At 32.6% G+C, this 13,412-nt stretch overlaps 1 protein-coding gene across 4 annotated transcripts in view; it reads right to left on the bottom strand.

Annotated features, from left to right (window-relative positions):
* The window catches only part of LOC142220514 (prostate-specific antigen-like), a 51,972-nt gene extending 39,642 nt beyond the window's left edge, over positions 1-12,330 (bottom strand). The window contains exon 1 of one of the 4 annotated variants that reach the window (XM_075289698.1): positions 12,251-12,330. Coding sequence is in view for 2 of the 4 variants with exons in the window: in XM_075289696.1 (XP_075145811.1) it covers positions 12,190-12,219 (30 nt within the window). In the remaining 2 variants the exon portion in view is untranslated. The other 3 variants (XM_075289696.1, XM_075289699.1, XM_075289697.1) reach the window with 3 other exon arrangements.
* Between the last annotated feature and the right edge of the window lie 1,082 nt (positions 12,331-13,412).

The raw sequence follows: 13,412 nt of genomic DNA, 5'->3' as shown, positions 1-13,412 counted from the left end.
CAAATTGGGCTAAAACTCTGGCTTCTGGGTGCATATAAGTGCATATCGGGCGAATGATATATATGGGAGCTATATCTAAATCTGAATCGATTTCAATCAAATTGAGTACAATTAACTACACTACTAATTGTGCTCCTAGTGCAAAATTTCAACGAAATTTGGCCAAAAATCAGGCTTCTGGGGCCATATAAGTCCATATCGGGCGAAAAATATATATGGAAGCTATATCTAAATCTGAACCGATTTCAATCAAATTTGGCACACATGACTATAATACCAATTGTACTCCTTGTGCAAAATTTCAAGCTAATCGGGATAAAAATCTGGCTTCTGGGTCCATATAAGTGCATATCGGGCGAATGATATATATGGGAGCTATATCTAAATCTGAATCGATTTCAACCAAATTTGGCACGCATAGCTACAATGCTAAATCTACTCCCTGTGCATAATTTCAACCAAATTGGGCCAAAACTCTGGCCTTTAGGACCATATTAGTCCATATCGGGCGAAAGATATATATGGGAGCTATATCTAAATCTGAACCGATTTCAATCAAATTTTGCACACTTGACTATACTACTAATTGTACTCCTAGTGCAAAATTTCAACCAAATTTGGCTAAAAATCTGGCATCTGGGGCCATATAAGTCCATATCGGGCAAAAGATATATATGGGAGCTATATCTAAATCTGAACCGATTTCAATCAAATTTTGCACACTTGACTATACGACTAAGTGTTATGTTTGTACAAAATTTCAAGCAAATCGGTATAAACCTCTGGCTGTTGGGTCCATATTAGTGCATATCGAGCGAAAGATATATATAATGGAGCTATATCTAAATCTGAACCGATTTCAATCAAATTTTGCACACTTGACTATACGACTAAGTGTTATGTTTGTACAAAATTTCAAGCAAATTGGTATAAAACTCTGGCCGCTGGGTCCATATTAGTGCATATCGGACGAAAGATATATATGGGAGCTATATCTAAATCTGAACCGATTTCTTCCAAAATCAATAGGGTTCTATTCTGATCAAAATTAGGAACATGTGCCAAATTTGAAGGAGATTGGACTTAAATTGCGACCTAGACTTTGATCACAAAAATGTGTTCACAGACAGACGGACAGACGGACGGACGGACGGACGGACAGACGGACATGGTTATATCGACTCAGGGACCCACCCTGAGCATTATTGCCAAAGACACCATGTGTCTATCTCGTCTCCTTTTGGGTGTTACAAACATATGCTCTAACTTATAATATCCTGTTCCACAGTGTGGCGCAGGGTATAATGAAACATACATTAATTTATTTTGACACTCAAACATATGTATAATATTCACGCAAAACGTTATACACTAAATGTAAATTTTCCTTTTGGAAAAATGTTTATATTTGTATACAAATGATAATAGCTTGATTCCTTCTATTGTGTGATTTTTATTTTTTTATTTTCTGTAACACTTGACTTACATACACCCATCCCTGTGTCAGGCAACCTTAAAATTATTTTCGTTTAAGTCTCTTTAGTGTTATTTGGCTTTTTATCCCGTGTTTTGGTTTTATTTTGAGATCCTAAAATTTATTTATGTGATATACCTTGAGGCTATGAAATTTCATGAGTTTAAATCTTTTCACTATGAAATTTATTTCAATTCTATAGGATTATTGTTTATTTTTGGCGAATATTTTATGATGTACGATAATGATTTTCCTGAGGCCACTCAGACAAATCAAGCAAAATCAATTCAATTCCGGTAGTAAAAAATAATTCAAGCCCACACGCACAGAAAAAACATGTTTATTGTATCAATTTAATGCTTATCTACACTGAAAAAAATATTTACATGATATTAAAGATTACGCAACCTAAATTTTAGGATGCACAATTTACAAAATATTAAGCACAAATTTCTTTAAAATAATGACATTTTAATGAAAATAAAGTTTATAATCTTTGCTTCAAAATTAGTTTCATTACAAATTTTGCAAATTTGCGCGCCTCCGTTAAAGTTTTATTTCTTTGAAATAAAGCAAATTTTCCCTAAAGCTATGAAACACATTTTTGATTTAAAGAAATCGTCCTTAAATTAACTGAAATATTAAAGCTTTAGATTTAAGAAAAAAACGCTTCAAATGTACCATAGGCTAAGACTTATTTGGAGGATTTAGCATCTTTGCTTTAAAGTGTTTTTTTTTTGGAATTAAGAAAAAAAATTTCACTTTGAAGTAACAGGTTGGATAAGTCCCCGGTCTGACACATAGATGGCGTCGCTAGTATTAAATGCATATTATTTTTAAATAGTACCAACCTTCAAAAGAATCGTGTCAAAATTTGACGCCTGTAAGTCAATTAGTTTGTGCACCCAGAGAAGGAATATGATCACCACAAACATGTTTTAAGAGCAAAATGTTATTTTTGGGTGGTGAACATGTAACATGGTTTTCGCAACCATGTTATTTTCTCGGAAATCATGTATCTGATTTCGGCAAGCAGGTTATATTTGACGATAAAATAACATTTTAGTGACAACCATGTTACATGGTCACCCTACAAAAATAACATTTTGCTCTTGAAACATGTTTGAGGTGATCATATTCCTTCCTGCGTGTGAGATAGAGCGTCTTTTGTGAAGCAACTTTTGTTATTGTGAAAAAATGGAAAAAAGGAATTTCGTGTTTTGATAAAATACTGTTTTCTGAAGGTAAAAAATACGGTGGAAGCAAAAACTTGGCTTGATAGTGAGTTTCCGGACTCTGCCCCAGGGAAATCAAGAATAATTGATTGGTATGCAAAATTCAAGCGTAGTGAAATGAGCACGGAGGACAGTGATCGCAGTGGACGCCCGAAAGAGGTGGTTACCGACGAAAACATCAAAAAAATCCACAAAATGATTTTGAATGACCGTAAAATGAAGTTGATCGAGATAGCAGAGGCCTTAAAGATATCAAACGAACGTGTTGGTCATATCATTCATCAATATTTGGATATGCGGAAGCTCTGCTCAAAATGGGTGCCGCGCGAGCTCACATTTGACCAAAAACAACAGCATGTTGATGATTCTGAGCGGTGTTTGCAGCTGTTAACTCGTAATACACCCGTCGATATGTGACAATAGATGAAATAGGGCTCCATCACTACACTCCTAAGTCCAATCGACAGTCGGCTGAGTGGACAGCCACCGGTGAACCGTTTCCGAAGCGTGGAAAGACTCAAAAGTCCGCTGGCAAAGTAATGGCCTCTGTTTTTTGGGATGCGCATGGAATAATTTTTATCGATTATCTTCAGAAGGGAAAAAACCATCAACAGTGACTATTATATGGAGTTATTGGAGCGTTTGAAGGTCGAAATCGCGGCAAAACGGCCCCATATGAAGAAGAAACAAGTATATACGGCCGTAAGTTCGGCCAGGCCGAATCTTATGTACCCTTCACCGTGGATTGCGTAGAAACTTCTACGAAAGACTGTCATCCACAATCGAATTACTTGGGTTGTGGTATCTTAAAACTTCTTAACATCGTTCTCTAAATTGTGATTTAGTCCATACATGGTATATATTAGACAAAAAAGTTATGTATAGTTAAGTCTACAAATAATTACGAATCGATATGGACTTTTTGTACGTAGAGAGCCAGAATTGAAATATGGGGGTCGCTTATATGGGGGCTATATACAATTATGAACTTGATATGGATCAATTTTTGTGTGATTGGGGATCGATTTATCTGAGGGCCATATATAACTATAGACCGATATGGACCTAGTTAGGCATGGTTGTTAACGACGATATACTAGCACAATGTACCAAATTTCAACTCACTCGGATGAAATTTGCTCCTCCAAGAGGCTCCAAAACCAAATCTCGGGATCGGTTTATATGGGGCTATGTACGATTATGGACTGATATGGACCACTTTTGGCATGGTTGTTAAATATCATATACTACCACCATGTACCAAATTTCAAGCAGATCGGATGAATTTTGCTTCTCCAAAAGGCACCGGAGGTCAAATCTGGGGATCGGTTTATATGGGAGCTATATATAATTATGGACTGATAGGAACCAATTCCTGCATGGTTGTTGGATACCATATATTAACATCCCGTACCAAATTTCAACCGAATGGGAAGAATTTTGCTCTTCCAAGGGGCTCTGGAGGTCAAATCTGCGGATCGGTTTATATGGGGCCTATATATATATTAGCGTGATTTTAACAGACGGAAGTTAGCGTGATTTTAACAGACGGACGGACGGACGGACATGCTCAGATCGACTCAGAATTTCACCACGACCCAGAATATATATACTTTATGGGGTCTTAGAGCAATATTTCGATGTGTTACAAACGGAATGAAAAAGTTAACATACCCCCCATCCTATGGTGGAGGGTATAAAAGGTGTTGTTCCACCAATACAACGCTCCGGGCCACAAGTCATTGAGAACGATGGCAAAAATTCATGTATTGGGCTTCGAATTGCTTCCCCACCCACCGTATTCTCCAGATCTGGCTGCGACCTTTTCTTGTTCTCAGACCTCAAAAGGATGCTCGCAGGGAAAAAATTTGGCTGCACTGAAGAGGTGATCGCCGAAACTGAGGCCTATTTTGAGGCAAAACCGAAGGAGTACTACCAAAATGGTATCAAAAATTTGGAAGGTCGTTATAATCGTTGTATCGCTCTTGAGGGAACTATGTTGAATAATAAAAACGAATTTTGACAAAAAATGTGTTTTTTTCCTTTTTAGGCCGGGGACTTATCAGCGAACCTGTTATCCGTTATAATTTGGATTTTTAAACTGACAGTTGTTCGTACGTGAATATCTCTATTAATATACCGCAAAAATAGAATGAAAATTCTATAAATGAGATCTGTATCTTTATTTCTTTATTTTCTGTGTCTACGGAATAAAATCCTTACATCCTAATATTATTTTTATTGATCCCAGATCCTAAAAAATTTCTTGATTTTAAAGAAGCCACATCTTTGGCTCGGAATCAATACCAAAATCCTTATGGTATGGTCAAAATCTTTGGATCGAAGTAAACTTTTTTTTGAGTGTAGTTTCAAATCGAATCACTTAACTATGAAGACAAAACGAATTTATTAAATAGTTTAGTCAAGTGTGCCAAATTTTATTGAAATCGGTTCAGATTTAGATATAGCTCCCATATATATCTTTCGCCCGATATGGACTAATACGGTCCCAGAAGCCAGAGTTTTACCCCAATTTGGTTGAAATTTTGCACAGGGAGTAGAATTAGCATTGTAGCTATGCGTGTCAAATTTGGTTGAAATCGGTTCAGATTTAGATATAGCTCCCATATATAGCTTTCGCCCGATTTACACTCATATGACCATAGAGGCCAATTTTTTGCTCCAATTTAGTTGAAATTTTGCACAGGGAGTAGAGTTAGCATTGTTGCTATGCGTGCCAAATTTGGTTGAAATCGATTCAGATTTAGATATAGTTCCAATATATAGCTTTCGGCCGATTTACACTCATATGACCACAGAGGCCAATTTTTAACTCCGATTTAGTTGAAATTTTGCACAGGCAGTAGAATTAGCATTGTAGCTATGCGTGCCAAAGTTGGTTGAAATCGGTTCAGATTTAGATATAGCTCCCATATATATGTTTTTCTGATTTCGACAAAAATTGTCAAAATACCCACATTTTCCTTGTAAAATTGCCACTGCTTAGTCGAAAAGTTGTAAAAATGACTCTAATTTTCCTAAACTTCTAATACATATATATCGAGCGGTAAATCATAAATAAACTTTTTCGAAGTTTCCTTAAAATTGCTTCAGATTTAAACGTTTCCCATATTTTTTTACAAACATTGTGTTCCTCCCTAGTGCATTAGCCGACTTAAATTTTGAGTCTATAGATTTTGTAGAAGTCTATCAAATTCTGCCCAGATCGAGTGATATTTAAATGTATGTATGTGCGACAAACCTTTATATATAGCCTCCAACACATTTGACGGATGTGATATGGTATCGAAATTTTAGATCTACAAAGTGGTGCAGGGTATAATATAGTCGGCACCGCCCGACTTTAGACTTTCCTTACTTGTTTTAGTGTATTGGTTTGAAAATAAATCGTATTTCTTGAAAATGTTATCCCTTTCTTGTTAACATGTGACAACCCTCAAAATCTATCACTTAGTGTTCGGCAAAATAAACTAATGATGAGTTATCTTGCCCACATTGGAATTAATCGCATCAATTCTTGCTTTTGCATAAAGATTGGCCAAATCCATTAACCCCAGTCAAAGACCATTTGTTAAATGTCTAGGCTGTCTTTGTATAAGAAAATGCCTGAGGGAGTATATTGTCTTGATTTTAATTGACGCTTAACCATTCGGGTTTCCTAATTAACAAACACAAAAAAAAAAAACAAAAACAAAACACCTTTCAAATGTCACAAGGTTTAGTGTTTTCTTCATGTAATCTGCACTGATAGCCTTCTTGATTTTTGCACAAAATATTATCACTCGTTCTGTGTAATGATTCAAAGGACAATGCAAGGAACAATAGATGCCAATGAAAAACAATTTGTCAAAATATACATTTATTATGGTTGTGACCCAGAATGGTCTCACTTAGATTCCCTAATGACATCTCCAACCAAAATGATGAATGATATCAAGAATATTGCTAATATTTAATCAGCTGAAATTTTTGTTCATTTTGTAGAAATGAAAGATTTCATTTCATTTCACCTTTTAAAGGAAATTACATGAACGTGTGTTTGGAAGAGGCAATGTGGAAGGTAAAATTTAGTAAAATATCTTATTGATATATTCTATCATCAAAAGGGACTATGAGACTTTGTGCTTGCTATATAGAAGAGGATTGATAAAGCTTATAAAGAATATCAGTTGGGTTGCGAAGAGCAAACGGGTGTCGAATTTTAAATGTTTGTCAACTATATAGATTTTTATTTTATTTCTATAGAAAATTTGGTCAAAATATTATTTCTATAGACAATTTTGTCGAAATTTTATTTCTATAGAAAATTTTGTCGAAATTTTATTTCCATAGAAAAATTTCGTCAAAATGTTATTTTTATAGAAAATGTTATCGAAATGTTTTGTTCTATAGAAAATTTTGTGGAAATTTTATTTCTCTAGAAAGTTTTGTTAAAATTTTATTTCTATAGAAAAGTTGGTCAAAAATTTATTTCTATAGAAAATATTGTCAAAATTTTGTTTCTAAAGAAAATTTTGTCAAAATTTTATTTCAAACGAAAATTTTGTCGAAATTTTATTTTATTTCTATAGAAAATTTTGTCAAAGTTTTATTCTATAGAACATTTTGTCAAAATTATATTTTTATAAAAAATTTTGTCAAAATTTTATTTCTATAGAAAATTTTATTGCTATAGATTTTTATTATACCCTGCGCCACATTGTGGAACAGGGTATTATAAGTTAGTGCATATGTTTGTAACACCCAGAAGGAGACGAGATAGACACATGGTGTATTTGGCAATAATGCTCAGGGTGGGTCCCTGAGTCGATATAACCATGTCCGTCTGTCCGTCCGTCTGTCTATGAACACATTTTTGTGATCAAAGTCTAGTTCGCGATTTAAGTCCAATCGCCTTCAAATTTGGTACATGTACATGGAAGAAATCGGTTCAGATTTAGATATAGCTCCCATATATATCTTACGCCCGATATGCACTAATATGGACCCAGCAGCCAGAGTTTTATACCGAATTGCTTAAAATTTTGTAAAAGCATAACACTTAGTCGTATAGTTAAGTGTGCAAAATTTGATTGAAATCGGTTCAGATTTAGATATAGCTCTCATATATATCTTTCGCCCGATATGGACTTATATGGCCCCAGATGCCAGATTTTTGGCCGAATTTGGTTGAAATTTTGCACAGAGAGTAGATTTAGGATTGTAGCTATGCGTGCCAAATTTGGTTGAAATCGATTCAAATTTAGATATAGCTCCCATATATATCTTTCGCCCGATATGGACTTATATGGCCCCAGAAGCCAGATTTTTGGCCGAATTTGGTTGAAATTTTGCACAGGGAGTAGATTTAGGATTGTAGCTATGCGTGTCAAATTTGGTTGAAATCGATTCAGATTTAGATATAGCTCCCATGTATATCTTTCGCCCGATATGGACTAATATGACCACAGTTGCCAATCTTTTACTCCGATTTAGTTGATATTTTGCACAGAGAATAGAATTAGCATTGTAGCTATGCGTGCCAAATTTGGTTGAAATCGGTTCAGATTTAGATATAGCTCCCATATATAGCCTTCGGCCGATTTACACTCATATGACCACAGAGACCAAGTTTTTGCTCCGATTTAGTTGACATTTTGTACAAGGAGTAGAATTAGCATTGTAGCAATGCGTGCCAAATTTGGTTGAAATCGGTTTAGATTTAGATATAGCTCTCATATATACGTTTTTCTGATTTCGACAAAAATGGTCGAACATTTTCCTTGTAAAATCGCCACTGCTTAGTCCAAAAGTTGTAAAAATGACTCTAATTTTCCTAAACTTCTAATACATATATATCGTGCGATAAATCAGTGCGAAGTTTCCTTAAAATTGCTTCAGATTTAAATGTTTCCCATATTTTTTTACTAACACTGTGTTCCACCCTAGTGCATTAGCCGACTTAAATGTTGAGTCTATAGATTTTGTAGAAGTCTATCAAATTCTGTACAGATCGAGTGATATTTAAATGTATGTATTTGGGACAAACCTTTATATATAGCCCCCAACCCATTTGACGGATGTGATATGGTATCGAAAATTTAGATCTACAAAGTGGTGCAGGGTATAATATAGTCGGCCCCGCCCGACTTTAGACTTTCCTTACTTGTTCCATAGAAAATTTTGTCAAAATTTTATTTCTACAGAAAATTTAGTCGAAATTTTGTTTCTATAAATTTTTATTTTATTTCAATAGAAAATTTTGTCGAAATGTGTTTTCTATAGAAAAATTTGTCAAAATTTTATTTCTATAGACAATTTTAATTCTATGGACAATTTTATTTCTACAGATTTTTATTTTATTTCTATAGAAAATTTTGTCAAAATTTTATTTCCTTAGAAAATGTTTTCAAAAGTTGACTTCTATAGAAAATTGTGTCAAAATTTTACTTCTATAGAAAATTGTATCAAAATTTTACTTCTATAGAAAATGTGTCAAAATTTTATTTCTATAGAAAATTTTGTCATCATTTTTTTTCTATAGAAAATTTTGTCAAAATTTTATTTGTATAGAAAATATTGTAAACATTTTATTTCTATAGTAAATTTTGTCAACATTTTATTTCTATAGAAAAATTTGTCAAAATGTTTTTTCTATGGAACATTTTGTCGAAATTTTATTTCTATAGAAAAATTTGTCAAAATATTTTTTCTATGGAACATTTTGTCGTAATTTTATTTCTATTGAAAGTATTGTCCAAATATTATTTCTTATATTTCTTATATCATAAACCTTTTTTCGGAAGGTTCCAGTGTGCTTCACTTTGGGTTTAGTGAACTGCTCGAATTTATTCTAATACTTGGTTGATAGTTTTGCTGCAAGTAGAGGATGTTGCACTGAAAAAAAATATTGTCATGAGGTCAAAGATTTCATGTCTTTAAAATACGAATGCAAATTTTGCTTAGCATAGAAGACGCATTTTTCTAGTATATACAAGTTTTTTCCTTGTCCAAAATCGATCAACTTTTCACAGAAGTCGGAGTGTCCTTATAAGCAAAGATTATAAACTTTCTTTTAATAAAAATTGCATTAATCAATTAAGCAATTCGCCCTTAATATTGTGTAAATTACGTATCCTCAAATTTAGGTTGCGTATTCTTTAATACTACGTAAATATTTTTTTCAGTGTACCCCACGATGGACCGCCTACAATAGTATTCTCTGAAAAATCCGGACTTTTGCTGCGGATAAAACATGGTACAAATTCGGTTAATATCGGGTCTGTAGTAAATTAGGGTACATTGAAAAAAATTGATCGGTTTCAAAGAGTTTGTCATTACCCTAATGATTTTGGTATTGATTCCGACAAAAAGTCGCAAAATTCAAGGACGATCTAATTAATTTTGAATAATTTTTCAGACTTAAGCCAAATTGACCTTAGTCCGACAAAAGTTTCTTTTTACAGATTTTTATTTTATTTCTATAGAAAATTTTGTCAAAATTTTATTTCCTTAGAAAATGTTTTCAAAATTTTACTTCTATAGAAAATGTTTCAAAATTTTATTTGTATAGAAAATTTTGTCATCGTTTTTTTTTTCTATAGAAAATTTTGTCAAAATTTTATTTCTATAGAAAATATTGTAAACATTTTATTTCTATAGTAAGTTTTGTCAACATTTTATTTCTATAGAAAAATTTGTCAAAATGTTTTTTCTATGGAACATTTTGTCGAAAATTTATTTCTATAGAAAATTTTGTCGAAATTTTATTTCTATAGAAAATTTTGTCAAAATTTTATTTCTATAGAAAATTTTGTCAAAAACTTATTTCTATAGAAAATTTTGTCAAAATTTTATTTCTATGGAAGATGTTGTCAACATTTTATTTCTATAGAAGATTTTGTCAACATTTTATTTCTAAAGAAAATTTTGTCAAAATTTTATTTCTAAAGAAAATTTTGTCAAAATTTTATTTCTATGGAAAATTTTGTCAAAATTTCATTTCTATAGAAAATTCTGTTAAAATTTTATTTCTATAGAACATTTTGTTAAAATTTTATTTCTATAGAAAATTTTGTCAATATTTTATTTCTATAGAATTTTATGTATTTCTTAATTGGAAAGGAATATTTTACAAAATCTACAAAATTATCATGAATTCTATTAATCTACCAAACAAAAAAAAAAACATTTTTGTAGAATTCTACCAACTGTGGCAACCGTAGTAGCCACAGTTGTACCATTTCTCTGTTGTACCATTTTTATCCTCACGAACTCGGTGTGAGTTCAATGCAAAGTTGATAAGGAGCGATGTAATTATGATATGGTAAAATGCAGACTGCTCTGAACATATTACAGTTTTATTAGATATCCACAATTTTATTAACTTTAGAGATTTACAACTTAACTTTTAATTCCCACACGGATGAAAAAGACTGTTTTTCATATGTTTGGCTATAAACATTATATGTTTGGAACACAAATTTTTAAACACAATATTTTTGAGTGCAAGCATATAATGTTCATAATCTAGCATAACATGTTTGGGACATATATGTTAATATGTTAGAACATATTATGTTTGGGACATAAAATGTTTGTAAATATAATATGCTTGGATGCAAACATATATTAATTTAGAAATAGCCTATAAACATATATGTGTTTAGTAGCTTGGAGCGCTATTTAACAGGGAGCGATATTGAATTAAGTTGGTGGTGGTTGCTTGTTATTACAAAATTAACATTTTATTTTTCCTTGGGCAATTGATCAGCTACTTCTTTGATCCTTACAAACTGTGTGGTCCGCTGTTCGAATCCCCGTCCGGCAAAAGGTAAAATTAAAATAAAAAAATCATACAATTGAATAATTTATTCTACAATGTTTGTATTACAGAAAACGGTGCTAAGAACTAAAAAATCTCGTGGAAGTGAGAAAGATGTGGAGGAATATACAATTGGGCAGAAACAAAATTTTGAGCATTCAGGTCGAAAACCTATGTTGTTAGCACCTATATTACCTGTTTATTTTCATAATTCATTATGATTGTAAATATATAAATAAATAAATAAAATTTTGAGCACAATATTGTTTGGGAGAATTTTTTTAAGCATATAATATTTTTGGGTGCAAAATGCTTCCAAACATATTATATGTTCACATAATAACATATTGTTTTTTGGAAGACAACATTATTGAATTTGGATGCAAAAATACAAAATGTTTGGAACTTAGACTACCCAAACATATATTGTTTAGACCAATATGCTTTCAAACATATTATATATTGGAAGAGATCAAACATATAAATGTTTGGGCAATAGCCAAAAATGTATATGCTTGAAGCAAAATATGTTTGGGAGTATATGTTACAGAAGCGATTTTTTGTGAGCGTGCATATATTTCACATAGCTTAACATTAGCGATTTTCCAATTGTTCACTCTTACATTCTTATGTGTTTACATAAAAATAAGACAAACCAAAAATTTTCTTATCAGCATTAACACCATACTGTTAATATTCTAACAGTCAAATACTTACTGAACATTTCTGTTAAGAATTCAACTTTGAGATATTCCATTTAGTAAACCAAACACAGATAATTGAAAAGACTAATACGGGGCTATGGTATAACTTAACGAAACATCTACCCAATGATTTTTCACTCAAAATACTTTATGCTCAATTCAAAATTCCAATTGGAAATAACTCCGCCCTTAAAAAACCCAACGATGAGAGACATATGAGTGAATTTTATGGAAATTGAGAATATACCACTGAGAGTATTTTGGTTGGTTAATAAATGAGATTTGCAAATATAATAAGGCATGTTTTGCTTGAGTATTTGTGAGTGTGTGCGTGCAAGTGTAAGCATTGTGAGTGCATGACAGTATGCTTGGGGTTACAGTTAAATGTATGCCCTATCTGCTGTTGTCTCGCTCTAATAAATATGGGGTCTTGCTGTCTTGGCACCACTACCACCTCTCCGTACAAACAACAACCAAACGATTGCACACATATATTCCGGTTGATGTATTTTCCCCAACTGTGGCATTATGTTGCTCCAACTTTTGTATGTTGTTATTATTGTTGTTGTGTTGTGTCTCTGCTATAGAAGGGGAGCCTTTTTACTTTTGTGTACTTTTTACTATGGATGGCATTTAGTGACACATTAAATTCACTGTGGTATGCTTGCGTCGGTGCTTTGGGTTTTCTGTGGCTACAGTATAAAATTAAAAAAAAAAAAGATTTCAAATTTTTTTCGCTTCCTTTCCTTTTTTTTTTGATTGAGTTTAAAGGGAAATGAAAGTTGGATGAATGGTGTTTTTGCCGTTGTATTGCTTTGATTCGAAAGGAAATTTAAGATTAGGGAATATACACTTTTTTGTGTGTTAAACTTCATGGAAAGATTCATTGTCGATGTACTTTTCCCCTCTTTGTTTCAATATTTTTTCCGAAGGAAATTGGATGCAGGAACTCATCAAAGAGTGCTATGAAAAGTCGTAGAGGTTGTTGGAAGGCGCCCCATGGACTATTTATAATGGGATCCATTGCAAATGAAATTCATTAAAGATAGAGGGGCAATATGAAGCATATAGAAAAAGAAGTGAACAGAAAAAAAAACGAAAAATGAGTCCAAACGAAATTCTTCAATTTAAAAAATATTTAAGTCAAAGTAAATTATCTTGACCAGAGACTTTTT

The sequence above is a fragment of the Haematobia irritans genome, chromosome 1, assembly GCF_050003625.1.
Source record: "Haematobia irritans isolate KBUSLIRL chromosome 1, ASM5000362v1, whole genome shotgun sequence".
Classification (NCBI taxonomy): Eukaryota; Metazoa; Arthropoda; class Insecta; order Diptera; family Muscidae; genus Haematobia; species Haematobia irritans.
This window is presented reverse-complemented; position numbering and strand designations above follow the sequence as displayed.